Source organism: Peromyscus eremicus, chromosome 6, assembly GCF_949786415.1.
Source record: "Peromyscus eremicus chromosome 6, PerEre_H2_v1, whole genome shotgun sequence".
NCBI classification, from domain to species: domain Eukaryota; kingdom Metazoa; phylum Chordata; class Mammalia; order Rodentia; family Cricetidae; genus Peromyscus; species Peromyscus eremicus.
Genome location: NC_081421.1, coordinates 110,125,761 through 110,145,802, shown reverse-complemented (window position 1 = coordinate 110,145,802; position 20,042 = coordinate 110,125,761). Strand labels below are relative to the sequence as shown.

Here is a 20,042-nt window from a genome sequence, read left to right as displayed (position 1 = left end):
ATATGGACAGTTTTAACTTTTAAATATTCTTCACTTAGCAAAGAACTATATGATCTAACATGGTTTGTGTTGTATTTTTGTGTACACACATGTGTTAGGGAGCTGGTGTGTGTGTGTGTGTGTGCGTGCGCGTGTGTGTGCGTGTGTGTGCACGCGTGTGTGTGCGCGTGTGTGTGTGTGTGTACAAATGTCTGCATGTAGTGGTAGGGCAGGGGTCAAGTCAGAAGTCTTCTTCACCTGCTTCTCTGCCTTAGTTTTAGAGACAGGGTCTTTCATGAACCTGGAGCCCACTTGCTGCCTAGACTGGCTGGCCAGCAGGCCCCAGAGACTCTCTTGTATTTACCTTCTAATATTGATGTAGTTAAATACTGGTTTCCTGGAGCATTTCTATCTTTAACCCTATGCTGTGGTAAAATGAAGAATTGCTCATATGTTTTCATTTGCTTTTAGTCTTAGAAAGGTTTTTAACTCTTTCTATTCCAATTGATTTTTACCATTTGTGAATCTATGAAACACTGACATGCTTCCAAAAGACAAACCATGCTTTTTTAAAAGGTGCAAAGAAGCACTCATTGCTGCCTCTCATTTTCACTCTATTTCTGTGATCCTGCCTCTGTGGTGGGTAGGGGTTCACAATGTATAACATTTTCTTATTTCCATGGTGGAAATTCACCCACAGGGTACCTAATTTCACACTCCCAGAATAATATCAACCAACTTGGGGAAGTCCTGGAAACCACCATGCCTCTTGGAAGTAGATAGGCATGCACTGCAGCATCCAAGGGCCATCCCAGGCCTTGCCGTCCTTTCCACAGAGCTGATAACTCTGCTTTCTGGTTCACCCTCTGTGTGTGTTCATAAAACCAAGCAGTCATGTGCATGTTTCCCTCTGTCCTTCTACCCTCTGTGTGTGTTCATAAAACCAAGCAGCTATATGCATGTATTCCTTCTGTCCTTCTACCCTCTGTGTGTGTTCATAAAACCTAGCAGTCACGTGCATGTTTCCCTCTGTCCTTCTTCCTTCTACAAAATTTCAGTGTATCAAATGTTTTTTTGCATTTTGTAAAATTAAGTAAATATTAAGGCCAACTAAATTGATCTCTAAGAGGAACAGGAGAAGAACAGGTTGGCTACTGGGTGTGTCGATTTTTTAAATGCCCTGGACAATTCTAAAGTGCATCCAGAACTTGGAACCATGGTTACAAAGAAAATAATTGTATTTTGTAAGGTATTATGTGAAAACATGAGAAGATTCATTGCATTTTCATAAAACACTAGACCATTCCTGAAATATGTCTAAAATTTCCCAGAAATATAACCATATTTACTCATATAAAGCAGAAAATCTGACCCCTAAGTCTATCTTCTTAATTGGATTGTTTCTTTTTCTATTGTGATAATTAATCTGTCTTTTCATATACAACTAAACACACTACCTCTATGAGGCAATCATGTTTAGTTTTATCTCCCCTGTGTCTTCTGCCATTAGTCTATCTTTCATTATCATTAACTTAAATAAAATTATTATTTTTCTTTTCCATCTATAAGATATCATTTAAATGAATTATGCCAAATGACATAAAATTAGAACTATATATTAGATGAATGGAAGTTGCATAAAACTCAAAAGTGCTAGTTATAAACTGTATTTTTAAAAATCAAGAGCACATACACACACACACACACACACACACACACACACACACTGCCCTTCATATATCCCTCTTGTGCAGTGCCTTAAGTACTATTAAGTTGCTCAAGACTAAAATCTAAAATTCACTCTTGAGCCTCTCCATTCCCTCAATACAACATCTAACTCATTAAAATGCAATCTTAATTATATCTATAAAATGTATCTTTAATCTATCTACCTGTCTCCAAGGAGATCTTAAATATATTGAAAGCAAAGTAGTTGTCTATAGTCACCTGAAAGTTAATAACTTTCCCAAGTTAAATAAAATAATCGGAGCTGCACAAAGCACAAGTGGATAAATTTCACGACCATCTTGTCTGGAGGCTGCTGCATCCATCATAACTGTTTGTCAGTCTCTTCATTTTCTTGCTCGAGAAATACCATGAACACCTCTTAGTCTGCTTAGGATGCTCCTTGAATGATGTGAAGTGGTTGCTATGGAACAGATGCTCTGACTGCAGTATCACTGGTAAAGGTCCCCGTTGCAGTTACGTGTGTGACCAATGGTAGGTATAACAGAACACCTTTATGCCATCTCCAAAAGTGACATATTTCCACATGGGCTACACTTAATACTCCATGCATACATGAGCAAAGCACATATTAGGATTCAGAATAAAATTAGTATTTCTAATCATCTGAACTGAATGTTCACATATGCAAATTTTGATTAATAGAAAATGTTTAATAGATATTCCCAATTGAAATATTCAATCATGTATTATTGTTAATATTCAATTTTATTTCACAAAACTCTATCCATAATTTTGCAATGTTTTGGCCTGACCATGCCCCTTTCTAATTTGATGTATGTTATTTTGCTTTTTACAATTAAACACCTTTGGATTTCTTATGGGATTCACATCATGCCTGTTACACTATGTATATGAAAATAGCTATACACATTACCTCTGATTCAGAAAGAAAAACGGAAGATGCATCATTTATATTTGCTGTCATACTTTCTGTCTTATCAAATTGACTTTTAATTTCATATTTTCCAGGTCCTGGTACTCCCTATATTACAGAAAGAAAGAAATACATTAAGAAAAGATTTTTGTTCTACAATGCCTAAAAAAAGACTGGATAATTCTTACAGGCTATTAGCAAAGCTTGTCATTAAGAGGAAAGCAAGGAGAAAAACTTCCTAACAGCAGGAAAAAAAGAAAAAAACAATGTCCTGGGCAAAGCTTCAGTGGCCCTGAAAGCACACTGCCTGAAGCTTTGCTGCCCTCTGCTGATAAAGTCCAAAAATATTCCTAGTTTTTCACATGGCTAACTATAAAAAGAAAGAAAGAAAAATGACTGCAATTGTCATTTCATTTCAAGGTATAGAGCTAGCCTTTCCTCTTAAAACTGTCTCTTGCTTGGAGTGGAGCTCGACAGGGGAGCTCCTGCTTATCATGGGCACAGGGTTTATCACAAAGCAGCAGCAGCAGGAAAAACTTCACAGTCTTCTCAAACTCCCATTAATCAATATCCAAACAATAGGCAACAGGAAATATTTTTTTTGTTTGTTTTTTTTGTTTTTCGAGACAGGGTTTCTCTGTGTAGCTTTGCGCCTTTCCTGGGACTCACTTGGTAGCCCAGGCTGGCCTTGAACTCACAGAGATCCGCCTGGCTCTGCCTCCCGAGTGCTGGGATTAAAGGCATGCGCCACCACCGCCCGGCTAACAGGAAATATTTTATTTTAAACACAAATGCTTAATGTAAAAAACTCAACTTTTACTTGAATACTTTTCAATAAATAAAAATTTGTAACTGAAAGTTTTTCTGTGTTCCCGCCCGGTGGCCCTGTGGTCCCACAGCCATTCAGACCCAAGTAAACACACAGAGGTTTATATTAACTAAAACTGCTCGGCCATTAGCTCAGGCCTACCACTGACTAGCTCTTACACTTAAACTAACCCATTTCGTTAATCTATATATTGCCACGTGTTCCATAGCTTCACCTGTGTGCCATTGCATGCTGCTACCTCAACTGCAGGCTGGCTGGCGTCCTGACTCAGCCTTCCTCTTCCCAGAATTCTCCTTCTCTGTTTATCCCACCTATACTTCCTGCCTGGCTACTGGCCAATCAGCGTTTTATTTATCAACCAATCAGAGCAACACAGCATACAGAACATCCCACAGCAAAAATTAATTTTATTAATCACAGAACTGAGTTCCTTATTATTACAGTAAGACAAGATAAAACAGATGATAGATTGGATAGACAGAAGATGATAGACAGGTGATAGATAGATAGATAGATAGATAGATAGATAGATAGATAGATAGATGATAGATAGATAGATAGATAGATAGATAGATAGATAGATAGATAGATAGATTTCATGAGCAAATACCTTATTACCTTCGTACAGCATTCTTGGTGATAGAAATAAGTAAATAAAGTTAAATTTACATCTTTTCATATATCTCTCATTTGGCTTTCCACAGGTAAAGAATTTCTTCCTGAAAGGCTCTGAAATACTGCCATCCTGGCATGACAGAACCAATGCAATCATAACATTACAGTAGCTGTGGCTACCTCCAGTGAGCTTACACAAGACTGGATCTGTCAACAGTCAATCACAGATCAATGAGAGTTTATAGGGCCCTACCCTTCACTACTGAACTATTAACAAAGAATGGATACTGAAGAGGGGTAGACATCATTTCAGTAACTCACCCATTGATGCATCACATTCCCATGTTCAATTCCAAACCCATGGCCACATAGACAAACCTAATTAAACTCAGCAAGTTACAAAATAAAGCAAATCCCAGTACTTGGGAGGTAGATACAGTTGAACCTCCATGAGTTCAAGACAAACCTGGGCTATATAACCAGTTTCAGGCAAACCAGGGCCATGTCACAGAAAATCAAAAAAATGTTACTTGGAGGAAAGGAACTTTTGTGGTGGTAGTTATATAGGAAAAGATGGCTACCAGAGAAGAAAAGTATTCATCAATCTTATTCAGCTGTAGAATACTTACTTACTTCCAGCAAAGCAGCAGGATACAAAATTAATACACAAAAAATTAGTAGCCTTCTTATATACAAATGACAAATCAACTGAGAAAGAAATTAGGGAAACAGTGCCTTTCACAATATCCAAAGACAAATAAAATATCTTGGGGTAACTCTAACCAAGCAACCGCAAGACTTGTGTGGTAGTTTGAATGAAAATGTCCCCACAGGATAATAGGGAGTGGCACTACTAGGAGGTGCGACCTTGCTGAAGTAGATACAAACTTGTTGGAGAAAGTGTGTCACTGGGGGTCAGACTTTGAGGTATCAGATGCTCAAGCCAGGCCAATGGCTCATGGTCTCTTCCTGCAGATCCAGATATAGAACTCTCAGCTCCTTCTCTAGCACCATGTCTGCCTGCACACCACCATGCTTCCCACCATGACAATAATGTACTAAGTTTCTGAAACTGTAAACCAGCCACAATTAAATGTTTTTCATTACGAGAGATACTGTAGTCACGGTGTCTCCTTCACAGTAATAGAAACCCAAACTAAGACAACTTGTATTATAAAAACTTTAAGACACTGAAGAAAGAAATTGAAGAAGATATCAGAAGATGGAAAGATCTTCCATGCTCACAGATCAGTAGGTTTAAAATAGCAAAAATGGTCAATCTATCAAAAGCAATCTACAGATTTAATGCAATCCCTACCAAAATTCCAACATAATACTTCACAGAAATTGAAAGGACAATTTTCAGCTTCATATGTAAACAAGCAAATAAAAAATAGGATAGCTAAAACAATCTTGAATAATAAAAGAACTGCTTGGGGTATCACTCACCCTGACAACTAATTGTACTACAGAGTTGTAGTAATAAATATAATACAGTATGATATTAGCACAAACACAAACACATTGATCAATGGAATTGAATTGAAGATCCATACATAAATCCACATACCTATGAACAACTAATTTTTGATAATGAAAGCAAAAATACATATTGGAAAAAAGACAGCATCTTCAACAAATGGTGCTGGTGAACCTAGATGTCTGCATGTCTTCTGAACACAAACAGATTCACACACCCTCCACAAAGCTCAACTTGAAATGGTTCAAAGACCTCAACATAAAACCAGATACAGAGCCTGATAAATGAGAAAGAGGGGAATAGCTTTGAGTTCATCAGCACAGAAGATATTCCTGAACAGAACACAGATAGTACAGGCACTAAGATTAACAACTAACAAATGGGACATCATGAAACAGAAAAGTTTCTTAATAGCAAAAGACACCATTGTTCAGACATTGTGGCAGCCAACAGAACGGGAAAAGATTTTACCAACTACACATCCAATAGAGGGCTAATATCTAAAATATATAAAGAACTAAAAAAAAATGAACATCAAAAAAAATAATAACCAGCCGGGCGGTGGTGGCACACAACTTTAACCCAAGCACTCAGGAGGCAGAGCCAGGTAGATCTCTGTGAGTTCGAGGCCAGCCTGGTCTACAGAGTGAGATCCAATGACAGGCACCAAAACAACACAGAGAAATCCTGACTCAAAAAAAAAAATAGAAAGAAAAAATAATATCCAAATTAAAAACTGGAATACAGATCGAAACAGAGAATTTCAAAGAGGAAACATATATGACTGAGAAGCATGTAAAGAAATGTTCAACATCCTTAGTTATCAGGGAAATACAAATCAAAACTACTTTAAGATTTCATCTTAAACCCACCAGAATGGCCAAGATCAATAAAACAAATGACAGCTCTCGATGGTGAGGACATAGAGTAAGGGGAACACTCATCCACTGCTGGTAGGAAAGCAAACTTGTACAACCACTAAAAAAACCAGTGGGATGGTTCCTCGGGAAGATTGGAATTGATCTACCTCAAGATCTAGCTATAGCACTCTTCACCAAAGAATGCTTCATCCTACTATAGAGACCATGTTCATTGCTGCTCTATACAGAATGGCCAGAAATTTAAAATAGCCTAGATGTCAATTAATAGACGATGGATAGAGAAAATGTGATACATTTACACAATGAGATACTACTCAGACATTAAAAGATAATAATTTGCAGGTAAATTCACAGAGCTAGAGAAAAAAATCCTATGTGAGGTAACCCAGACCCATAATGACAAATATGGTATGTATTCACTTATACGTGGATGTTAGCTGTTAAGTCACTGATAAGCAAACTACAATCCATATAACCACAGAGATTAGGTATAGAGTAAGGGACTAATGGGGAGGGAGGATTTTCCCCTAAGAAAAGGAAATAGAATAGACTGTTATGGATAGATGAGGTGAGGGACTGGAATGGGAGGAGCAAATGGGAAAAAAGAAACTATGGAGAAGGACAGCAAAAATTATAGGCCATATGAGGAGTCATATGGAAACATGCTACAGTAGAAACTTCCTAAAATATATATGTATGAAGGTGATCTAAATGAAATTGCCAAATAACTGAGGAAATGGAGCCCCAACTAGACATCTCATGTCACCAAATAAGACTTGGATTTCATTACATCTAATCTAAGTGTTGGCCACAGGGGCCCCATAGGAATCCTCAAACTACCTAGGCTATTGCCAAGGCTCTTGGTTGCTCTCCACAAACTGATAGTAAAGCCCCATTGCTGAAGACAAGACTACACAACCTATTGAACTTAAGAAGTCAGGCTAGAGCCTTCACCCCTATATCCTACTGCCATTGGTACAGAACGGTACTCTGCACACTACCAAATGAGAGCGGTAAACACAAACCTAGCTACAAACCCTTCAGTCTACAGTGATGACCTGCCTGCAGTCTGAGCCTGGGCAACAGTGACACGAAGCTTATGGGGTATCTGATTTAAGGCCCACTGCATAAGATGGGGCCTATCCCTGACACTGCTCAGGTGGCACAGAACCTGACACTAGACCCGGGGGTGGTGTTTTACTCTTGGCTTAGTGACCACACCTGAATCTACCGATATTTTAACTACTGTCTGCACCCCACATCCTCTCAGTCAGCAGCCTGCCTCTCAGACCATGGTCTGGTGGGATTTCCAGTCCCACTGGTACCCACTAGGTCGCAGCCACCAAATGTAGGTTTTAACTAAGTCTCTATCATTCTATTTACCAATAAAGACTCGGGAGTCAGATGTTGGAGTGAAAACCAGCTAGATCACAGAAGCTGAGAAGCAACCAGGTGACCGTCCTTTTTGGCTGGAGACCCAGCAAGCAAAGTGTCTCTCCACTCATCCCAAATCAAAAGACAGCAAATCTCTAAGTCCCTCCCTACTCCTTCCTGTATGCCTCTTTATATGTCTTCCTGGTTCCTCTGTCCTCTCTATGGCTAATTCCTGTCAACTAGTTGCTGGCTCTGCCCCCGTCCAAGATTAATTTTATTTACACAGTCTCAGAGTTTTACAGTGCAATCAAATACCCATGACACAGAGTAAATCCAAATACTAATGTTCTGCTAAAGGAATATATCAATAAAATGATTCCTAACAAGATTCTGCTATACTCATAGACCAGTATGACCAGTATCTTGCTCAGCCATCATCAAAGAAGCTTCCTCCTATGGTAGATGGAAACAAATACTGAGACCCACAGCCACAAAATGTACAGAGTGAGTGACCTTGAAACAATCCTAAATGGGATGTCTCCATAAAATCCCTCCACTTAAAGCTCAGGAAGCCTTGTAAAAGAGGAGGCAGAAAGATTTTTAAGAGCTGGGGGCGGGGATGAAAAACATCAAGGAAATAAGTCCTTTTAAACACAGCAATACCAATGCACAAATGAATTCACAGAGATGGTAACAGCCTGCACAGGACCTGCACAGGTCTAAGCCAGATGAGATCCCAGTGCTGAGAGAAGTGGAACAAGACCCGTCCCTAAGCCAGAAGCTAACCACTCACAAATGAAAAATTTGTTTTCTCTAACAGTCTCACTAGGTGCACAAACCACACACACACACACACACACACACAAAAAAAAAAAAAAAAAAAAAAAAAAAAAAAAAAAAAAAAAAAAAAAAAACTCAATGGCATCTTTGGTCTGTGTCACATAGTGTTTTGTCAGGGTATTTTTTTTTTTCTCTCTCTCTTTTAACCTTACAGATCCTTTGTAGGATGTCTCAAGTCAATACTGGCTCCTACAATATTCTCATATTTCAATTCATTAGAAATTCAGCCATTTTCTCAGAGAGGCAATGTAAGCTATAGATACTGTGAGCTCAGGGGTAAAATGTTGCCTGAGGTTCCATTGTCTCAAGCTTGTGTAAATATCAGAAACAATCTTATCTGATATTAGGTCTTAACATTGTGAAATAGTTGAATTTTGGTGTTAATTCTGTCATTTCTACAAACTTACTATTCAATGTCTTTCCTACACAACTACTTTTAGCTACTTCTACCATCTTTCAGAAGCTCCTGCAACAAAAGAAGGTGACTATTATGTGAATGTCTGAAAGAAAAAGAAAACCTAGAAATGGTGGTTTATGAGGCTCTATAGTGGAAAAGTCTACTTATGAGACGAATGACTAGATACAGGGCAAGTTGGAGAGTGGAACTGTATAAGTACATCACTGAACAAGGGAATTTCTCAAGGGCTCTAAGACTTTGTGAGACATGGAAGCCAAAGGCATGGGGCAAACCCCAGGACTGCTCCAAAAACAGTGCTCAGCTAAGAAACTTAGAGCTTGATTGTTCATTAGCTTGGGGGTAAAATGACTAGGTGTGGGGTCCAGTTGAAGGGCCAGACTTGCAACAACTTACAGAGCCTGAACATGCAAAGGGGCCACACTGTCCGAGAGGGCCTGTGAGAACCAGTCCACCAAATTAGTGAGCACATGACCAAAAGCAAGTGTTTTGTTGCTGCTCTGTATTAAAAGTATGAATTATCAAAAGAAAAACTCTTATTCTGCAGTGAACCTCGTGATCGATATTGATGACTAACTTGTGCATATCCACTGGCGCAAGAGCAGCATGAGCATCATGTTGGAAACCACCACTTAGGACTGCATTTAAGTCCTGTTCAGCAAGGTGTAAATAATACCTGGTATCATTACCAGGCCTAAAACCTACAGCTGGACAGTTCGTAAGTCCTAGAAGTGGAGCTATAACTATTACTCTTCTAAATGTATATAGTATTAAACCAACAACTAATCACTACGTTACACCCACAGGTAAATGTATCTCTCATTCCTTATTACAGAAACATCTATTTGCAACAGATAGTGATTAACACAAAGACGCACAACTGGTCAAGGTGTAGAAAATAAGAGACTGCAGAATGCTCAGACCTAAATGGTACTTACATATTGTACTCCCTCCTCCCAGCCCTCAGGACTCATTATGGAAATGTGGGGGACTGCTGTAAGAGCCAGAGGCAGTGGATGACTAGAAGATAACAATGCCTTCTGGACACAGCTGTCAGGTGCACATGCAAACTCACCATATTGTGACCAAGAACATTTGGGAAGCAAAACTTGCCCTTGATGGGGGAAAAAGTCTCCAATAAAACCTTAACAGAAACACAAGAAATATTTTAAAAAACAAGGCAACATGAACCCTCACAAAGGCCATAACTATTCAACAACTGAAGTCAGACAGTAAATAAATAAAATCCAGATGGAGTTTACTAGTAAAAATAATCATTGACCTCAAAAAGAATACAAACAAGCAGATTAATTCAGTGGCCCTGGAAAGGAAAGTCAGCAGCCAAGTTTGAATGATGCTACAAAATGGATGTAAAAATCAACGATACTGATGAAAATCTAAGCAACAGAGGGAAAAATTTAGCAAGGAAAATTGACATTTTCGAACAACAAAAAAATATGATCATAGTAAATGAAAAATTGAATTGAACATCAAAAACAAAAAACAATGCAGACACTACCAGATGTGATCAAGCAGAAGAATAAGAGGGTAGATGACAAGGTCAATTAAATACTACATTCAAGTGTCACTAAAGGAAAAAACAAACATCAGGACAGTAGCTAAGACCCTGAGTATGATGCAGAAAGCAAACTTAGCCATGGCAGGAGACACGAGCCTGTAACCCCAGAACACAGAGAAAGAGGCAGGTGGGAGGATCAGGAGAATAACCTGCTCTACAAAGTGAATTCCAGGCAAGCTATGTAATGAGCCCTATCTCAAAAATAATTAATAAATAACAATTATTGGTAATTATGATGGTGGTAATTGTAATAACGATGATGAATACCCTTTCTTTAATGCCACTGCTATTTTTATTCTTTGTCTAAAATAAGAGCTTATTGGTGTTTCGCTTTAGTAATTGAGCCCAATTTTCTTTTACTAGTGCAATCATGAAAAGTAGCAAATTGTTGTTTTAAGATACTACATTTTGAGATCATTTAGTATTCTGTAACAGATAACTAAAAGAACAGCTAATGTTTACCAATCACCTACTATTTACCAGGCACTATTTCAATTTCAACTCACAGTTAAGAAAATCACAATACAAATAAATTATTTCCCAAAGTACCATAGTGTATAAGTGTTTGGGACTGATATATTGCAATCGCCAACTTTCCTTTCCAGATATGGATGTTTGTGTGAAACATCCTGGCTAAGAAACACAAGCGATAGTCAGTGAAGCTAGAAGCAGAGCAAGGTTGAGAGAAAGATCAGTTTAATTCTAAATATTAGTTTTATAGTTCCTACATGACATCAAAGTGGAGTCATACATGCATTAATTTATACAGGTTGGAACTCAGGGGGAGTCAGTGCTATAAACACACAGTGGAAGTAATACATATAGGCAGTAATATCTGAAACCATAAAACTACATGAGTTTTCTGGGAAAACTATAAACTAAAAAGATAAAATGGCTAACATACCATATGATGTTTATGTGATTCCTGATAGTGTGTTTATAATATTAAAAAACAGCCCCTTCACTTGAGCTAAAATGCATTTTAAAAGTATGTCCCAGTTATAGCTAATACTCATAGTTCATCCTCATGATGGATTGAACAGAGAAGCATATAACTTGGATTTGGACCATAGAGAGCATCTGTCAATTACATTTGTTTGCATAATTATAATGTAAACTTTTGATTCATTAAAAAAATAATGTATGATTTGATTCTGATCCTAGAAAGCAAAGATTCTCTATTTTTAACTAATCAGATTTAAACACAACTAAACCAAATAAACATGGTATAGTAAACTCTAAGGCAATTAGAAAAGTATCATTATATTAATCAACAATAGCACTACAATGGCCATTGGGCCTCAGATGCCACACTTCAGTTGTATGTCCTCCAAGTCAGAATATTAAATTAGAGACAGGAAGTGCTTTGTAGGCTAAAAATCATGTACTTATTACCCAGCCATACGTTTAGTAACAGCAATAGAAAACAAAAGTAGAGCTCTAATATAAATCTAGGCAAGCAAATCAAAAGAGGAAAAATGTAAATATAAGTCACTGAGCTTGGCCATATATTACTCCTCCAGAGTAGAGGTTGTCATGTAGAGTATCATACAGACAACAGCATGAAACTCAGTAATGCTCATGAAATCTATTTAGATTCCATAATACATTTGATGAATAACAATTCATGTCAACACTGGAATTTGTAACTCAGCTGAGCCAAAACCGTAAATAGCAGGCTAAACCATACTTCTCAGGTCTGAGGTAAGATGAAGGACACCATCCTGGGACTCCCACCACAGAAGATTGTTCTGCTAACTTCTTTCACCAAGGAAAAAACATAAACAAATACTTTTATAGTTTTCTTGCAATTACTATATCCTATATGTGAAGTATCTAGTAGCAATAAAGGATCATAATGCCTATTTTGGCAAATTGTTACAATGTAAATGTTCAGAATTCAATATTTATTAGTGTGCAATGCAATGTGAACTTCCACATACAGTCACTTAATTCCTCTTTCTTTTAACAAACCTAAATTCCCCATTCAAAGAGAAAATGTTATCATTAATTAAATAATAGACAGTTGAAATCATACAAATGAAGTAATATTAAGGATTATAAATCTTAAATGAATTGAAGGAGCAATGTAAGATTAATTAATAAATATATTCACAAAAAGAGCATCCAATGCCTACTGGGACCAGGCAGGCAAGTAAGTGTTGAATAGAAATTGGCTCAAATGGAAATCACTCTGCTTTATCCCCAGAAGCAATATTTAATCAAACTTGACTGACTGTTGTAAGAGTGGGTTTGGGGTGTTTTGTTTGTGATTTCTTATTTTAAAAACAGAAAATCTGGATTTGATATGAAATCTAACAAGCTACAAGTGTTGATAACTAACTCAATTTTAACAACTTTAATTATGACATAAAAATATAAGTGCAAATTAAATTCAGTCCTTCAGCCACTAAATTCCACATTCTATTCTTTAACATCTTAGTCTATTTCAAATAAATTTCACGTATATTCTTTTATATATTCAATTGTAAAATATTCATTCAATTGTAAAATTGGAATATAAAAGTTTGAGAAGTGATGTAGTGTTTCTATGCATGACTATAGTAATTTCCACAGTGAAATAATGATGCTCATAATTACTAGTTGTCAGTGAGATTTTTCAGAAACTGATAGTTGTGAAACTAGAATTATTATTGTTAAATTTAGGTAGATTATTGTGCCATGAAAAGACTGACTCACAATAATCATTACCTAATCCTATAAAGTGGCTGTGTTTGTCATCACAATTCTTGTTATGATACAGAACACAGACTCCTATTATATTCACAAACAAATGAAAATGGCAGATTAGAATTTCTCATGCACTATTCCTCTACAAAGTATGGAGATCAGCTGGTGGCAATCAAAAAATGAAGTTATGAAAGTGGATTCAGCAAGCCCAACAGATAGATGTCATGAACAAGTGAATACACAGTTGTAGATCAAGTCATCAAGTAATAAAATTACCAGAGTAAGTATCTTCCATGATCCTGTGTGGTATAATAACAATATAAATTTGTAAGGTCATGATCATTAGGTAAGTCATGATTCAATACATTAAGCTATTTTAATTTCTGATGTTTGTTGAAACAAAGTGTTTATTTGGTTTGAGTGTGTCTCTAGAAAGTGTATGTGGAAGGGTGTCAGTTCATCAATGTAGTGATCTTGGGAAGCAGAGTAGTAGGCAATGTTTGGGTCATGATGAGTAACCTTCAGGAATTCACCAGTGTTTTTTCAGATGAATATGTTAGCTGTCATGAGACAGCTTCCTCTCTTCTATATGTGCCGGCTTGCCTTCTGCTTTTTTTTACATCAACCAAAAAAGTACAAGACCCTCCCCAGATGTGCCTTCTCAGTTTGGAGTTTCCCAGTCTCTAGAAATGTAAGCCAAGATAAATCTCCTTTCTTTAAAAATTATCCAGCAAAAGATAATAAACTAAGATGGAATTGGAAACTTAAGAAGAAAGCAAGTACTCATTTATAGCTTCAATAATAGAATTCCTTTACATTTACTATCTGCAGCCTCCTATGTGAGCAGTAAGTAGCCACTAAGATCACCAATTTAGGGTCATTTTAAATGTATTTCTTAAGGTTCTTGATAATTAAAATCAGCTGTACATTTTGAGAACTAGTAACAAAGTAGTTATATTTCAATATGAATAATAATAACATTTGTAGTCTTTCACTGTGTAGCTATATGCACCTCAACAACGGATAGCATAATTTAGGTTGTATTGAAATTGATTCCTTGTACTAGTTCCTATGTGAAATTTGATAATTTAAATTCATAACCATAGATCACTGTAAATTGCACCAAAAGTTTAGTGGCTGTCAAGTCTGCCTATTCATATTAAACACAAATGGCCCAGAAATTATGGAGAGATGGCTCAATGAAGACTACTGTCAGCTCTCTAGCAGATATAAGTTGTAATATTTTATAGCAAAATCTGGAAGGTTGCGAGTTCCCACTGGTAAGACAACAGTTGAATGCATGTCTAATCCACTATTAAGTAGTCCTAGAAAATATTTCTTCATGCTCTGTTGCAACATATGGAAGTGGTTTATATAATGTCTAAATAACACATCATCAGTTTCTTTCTCCAAAGAGTGGAAGAAACCTTGAGCTGGGGAAAGCATCCAAATCTCAGACTCAAGCTATTTGTACCTGCATTTGATTGTTTCCAAGTCATCAGAAAAGACCTTCAACATTGAAGAACATACTATTTTGGCATGGAGGTGATTAATCCAAATCACAGAAGATACAAAATATTCCATATAAAAATGCAATATGGTCTGTACTGACATTAGCTTCATATTTTTTTTTGTTCTTTTTGGTAATTTTAGACAAGGTCTCACTATGCTTTCTTGACTGGCCTAGAGCTCACTATATAGACCAAACTGGCCTTGAACTCACAGAGATCCACCTGCCTTGGAATCCTCAGTGATGGGATTAGAGATGTATGCCAGCAAACCCACTTACATTTCATTTCATCAGCTCATATAATCACCTCCCTCCTCATTCTCATGTAACATTCTTATGTTACATGGAAAATATTTCCTCATTATCTACACTCTATAAGTGTTGATCATATTCATACTTTGACTTTATTTTAAATCCAAGGTAAAAATCATAAGGAATAAAGGTTTGGAGGCAAGTTATTATTTATTTTGACAGTTTAAACATGACTCCAATCTACTGTGATCATACCCACTCTGCACTATCTGCTCTTACCCTTTCCCACACACGCTGACCTCCTTCTTTCAACTAGTCTCCCTCCTATGTTCATGTTTTTGTGTGCAGGTGTGTGCGCATATGTGTGCATGTGTGTGCATGCGCATATACACAGGCATGCACACAGGTGGCCACAACTGCTGTGAGTTTATGATATTGTGTTTGTCTAAATTTACTGAAATATAATTAACACATTTAAAGTTCTATGCACTTAACACATACAATGTCATATTTTAATAAACATATGTATCATGAAATGATTATAACCATCAAACTAAGAAACAACATATCAAATACTATCATTTTTATAGGTAGGGTAAGAATATTTACAATATGCTCTTAATAACTTTATGTGTAAGTTTGATGTTATTAACCCTTGCTTGATATGCTTAAGAAAGATCTCTTAAATGGATTATTCCTGTCTAACTGAAAATATACATCCTTTCACTGATACCCAGATCTCGCCACAAACACAATCACCACTCTATCTGTTTCTATGTGATGAACTTTGAAAATCCCCTGATGGAGAGTTTTCAGTATTTGTCTTTTTGTACCTGACTTATTGCACATAGCAACACTTTCCATAATCTTCCATGCTGTTCCATACAACAGCAATGTCTGTATTCAACCTTCAGTGAGTGCATAGGCTAACGATACACATTGTGACTAACACAGCAGTGAACAAGGGAAGGCAGACATTGAACAAGGGAAGGCAGACATCGCTGTAATGTATTGCTTATTTTATTTTGGATAAATTCACAGAAATGGGATGTTGGATCATTTGGTAGTTATGTCTTAAGACGTGTGAGGAATTTCCATCCTGTTTTCCACAATAACTATATTAGTATTATCCTTTCAACAGTATTTGAAATGCATATAACCAACCACACCTATCTTTTTTAAACTTTTTGCTAATACCAGCTTTAATGGGTATTAAATGACATCTCGGTGTGGTTTTGATTTCCATAGCCTTGGTGACAAGTAAGCTTGAACACTTTTTTATTTGTTTGTTTTCTTTTTGTTTATTTATTTTTTGATGTTTTTATATCCCAACCAAAGTTTCCCCTCCCTCCTCTCTTTCCAGTTCGCTCACACACGTTTCCCCCACTGTTTCTCTTTAGATACAGGCAGACCTCCCGTGGATATCAACCAGCCATGGTATATTGCTGTGGATATCGCTCTATATAAATAAAATACTGATTGGCCAGTGGCCAGGCAGGAAGTATAGGCGGGACAAGGAGAGAGGAGAATCTGGGAAGTGGAAGGCTGAGTGGAAGAGACCTGCCAGCCACCGCCATGACAAGCAAGATGTAAGGTACCGGTAAGCCACGAGCCACGTGGCAACTTATAGATTAATAGAAATTGGTTAATTCAAGATAGAAGAAGTAGATAACAAGAAGCCTGCCACGACCATACAGTTTATAAGTAATATAAGCGTCTGAGTGATTATTTTATACGTGGGTTGTGGGACTGCGGGGCTTGGTGGGACCTGGAGAGAAGCTCTCCAGCTATAGTATATCAAGTTGCAATGAGACTAGGTACCTCCTCTTCTCTTAAGGCTGAGTAAGGCCATTCAATAGGAAGAATGGGTCTCAAAAGCAGGCAACAGAGTCAGAGACAGCCCCTGCTCTCACTGTTAAAAGTCTCACACGAAGACCAAGTTACACAACAGTAACATATATGCAGAGGGCCTAGGTCAGTGCCATGCATGCTCCCTGGTTGTCAATTCAGTCTCTGTGAGCTCCTATGAGCCCAGGGTAGTGGATTCTGTGTGTATGTGTGTGTGGGGGGGGGGGGGTTGTGGTGTCATTGACACTGGGACCTAAAGTCCTTCCTCCCCCTTTTCCACAGGATTCCCTGAGCTCTACCTAAAGTTTGGCTGTCGATGTTTGTATCTGTTTCCACCAGTTACTGGTGTCAACCAAAGAATGGATAAAGAAAATGTGGTACATTTACACAATGGAATAGTACTCAGCTGTTAAAAACAATGATATCAGGAATTTTGCTGGCAAATGGATGGAACTAGAAAAAAAAAATCACCAAGTGAGGTAACCCAAACCCAGAAAGGCAAACTATACTTCCTGCCTGCCTGGCTACTGGCCAATCAGCACTTTATTTATCAATCAATCAGAACAACACATTCACAGACATCCCCAGCACTTCCCCTTTTCTTTTTTTCAAAAAGGAAGGTTTTTAACAAAAAACAAAATTACATATAATAGAACAGCTATCAAGCAAGAATTACAGTTACAATATCTAATCTATTTGTATTTCATAAAATTAAAGGAAATATTCTATCTATCCTATATTTGTGAGTCTAAAGTTTTATACCTACCTTTTTTTTTTTTTAGAAGTATAGTATAGGCAGGATAAGCAGAGAGGAGAATTCTGGGAAGTGGAAGGCTGAATCAGGAGATGCTGCCAGACGCTGCCACCATGAGAAGCAGGATGTAAGGATACCGGTAAGCCACGAGCCATGTGGCAAGGTATAGATTTATAGAAATGGGTTAATTTAAGATATAAGAACTAGATAACAAGAAGCCTGCCATGGCCATACAGTTTATAAGTAATATAAGTCTCTGTGTGTTTACTTGGGTCTGAGCAGCTGCAGGAGCGGGGTAGACACAGAAAAACTCCAGTTACACTTATGATGAAATCTTTACCCATTCTGATTGGCTTTTGTTTGTGCTGCAGATGAGTACCCAGTCTCATTCTGTATATGGGGCCCAGATTTCCCAGCACTATTCATGCAATGGTTAATTCTTCTTTCAAATATGTTCCTGGCAATTTTGTTTTAAAACTCAATTAAATGCAAATACATGCATTTAATTCTTGGCTTTTCATTTTGTCCTACTGTTCTACATGTCCCTTTTTATCCTCGAAGTACACTGTTGTATTCACCGTGTCTTTGTAGCATACTTTAAAATCATGGGGTATGGTAACCTCAGCTTTGTTCTTTCTTCTCAAGATTGTTTTGGCTGTTCAGGATATTTTGTGGGCTCATATGCATTTTAGGATTATCTATTCTTTTTCTTTGAAAATGACATTATAATTTCTTTAACAATAGCTTTTGGTTTTATTCATTTTTATTTTAAGCTTAAGTTTTATTCTTTACATACATTACATCCCGACCACAGTTTCGCATACCTGAGGATCTGAATTCTAAACCATGTACCTCTGACCAGAGTTCTGCATTCTGACTTGTTCAGGGACACACAGAACAAAGATATGTGCTAACAGAACAAGAATGTGCAGCAGGATCCCGAGCTACATGAAATGCACGGGGCTGCATGAAATGCACAGGCAGAAACTGCCCTTGGGCTCTCCCTGGAAAGGCTTCACTTTAGCACTTCTCCACAGCTGCTGCTTAAGGGCTGTGCTTCTAAAACTGGCTGCAACTAGGGATGATGGAGCAGACAACTAGACTTCCTGATAACATAAATGATGTGTGGTACTTCTCATTCCTTCTCACCCCATCTTGGGTCAGTTTGGGGGGAGGGGCACACATACTGCTTCTGTCTAGAAAGAATAGTATGTCCACACATGAACACTTGAGTGATGAGGCCTGGATCTTGAAGAAGACAGATCTATGAACAAACTGCTACATAATTTTTGTGAACTCTCCAGAACTAAGGAGAACAAAGAGGTAGGTTTTAAGTAGTATGTGATCACATCTAGTTACTAGTCTCACTGGTTGAGTATGGAACTGTGGTGGTTTGAAAGAAAATGGTTCCCAAAGGGAATGGCACTCTTAGGAGGTCTGGCCTTGTTGAAGGAAGTGTGTCACTGTGGGGGTGGGCTTTGAGGTCTCCTTTCTCAAACTTCCCTCAGTGTAACCATCATTCGACTTCTTGTTGCCTGCAAGATGTAGCACTGTCAGCCCCAGCACATGTCTGACTACACACTACCATGTTCCCCTTCATGATCATAATAGACTGAACCTCTGAAACTATAAGCGAGTCATCCCAATTAAGTGTTCTTTCTAAGAGTTGCCGTGGTCATGGTGTCTCTTCACGGCAGTAGTAACCCTGACTAAGATAGGAACAAGCACGCACACAATATCTAGCTCCTATTTCTTCCTAGAAGGGTTTAACTACACACCTAAGGTCCTGATACTTCCTGCTGCTGTGTCTGTGTCATTCATTTAATTAGTGTGACAATAGAGATGACAGAATACATGATAATAGAGATAATAGAGCACATGAACGCTTCTGGGAGCCTGACTGCCATGTGGAAAGTTACTGCAGCTCTCACCATTTATGCTTAGTAGGCACATCCACAGAGGCACCTCCCAAAGAGTAGCATCAGCTGGAGACTGCATCATCATACACAGGGTGTTGTAGGGGACACACTTGCTAAATATTAACAATGTTTATGAATTATGTGCCAATTAATTGGATAACTGATAAGAAATGTGTAACTTCCTAGATAACCTTCTTCATTGGAATAAAAAAAATTAAAAAAAATTGAACATTACATTAATGTTTAAGACATATGGATCAGCAATAAAAAAAATGAAAACCAAAAGCATAGCTGGAGTTAAGAGCACATAAGAGAGCTAACTCGGTGGCTAAGATCATATATTGCTCTTGCAGAGGACCTGCCTTCTGTTCCTAGAACCCACATCAGTCTGATTGCTCACAGTTTCCCACAAATCCAGCTTCGGGGTATCTGATGCCTATGGGGCCTGAGAGG

The 20,042-nt window shown here is 37.7% G+C and overlaps 1 protein-coding gene across 4 annotated transcripts in view; it reads right to left on the bottom strand.

Annotated features, from left to right (window-relative positions):
- Stpg2 (sperm tail PG-rich repeat containing 2) overlaps positions 1 to 20,042 on the bottom strand; it is a 449,395-nt gene that overhangs the window by 342,590 nt on the left and 86,763 nt on the right. For all 4 annotated transcript variants that reach the window (XR_009379933.1, XM_059266347.1, XM_059266346.1 and 1 more), the window contains exon 7: positions 2,603 to 2,710. Coding sequence is in view for 3 of the 4 variants with exons in the window: in XM_059266347.1 (XP_059122330.1) it covers positions 2,603 to 2,710 (108 nt within the window). In the remaining variant the exon portion in view is untranslated. The remainder of the gene's footprint in view (positions 1 to 2,602; positions 2,711 to 20,042) is intronic.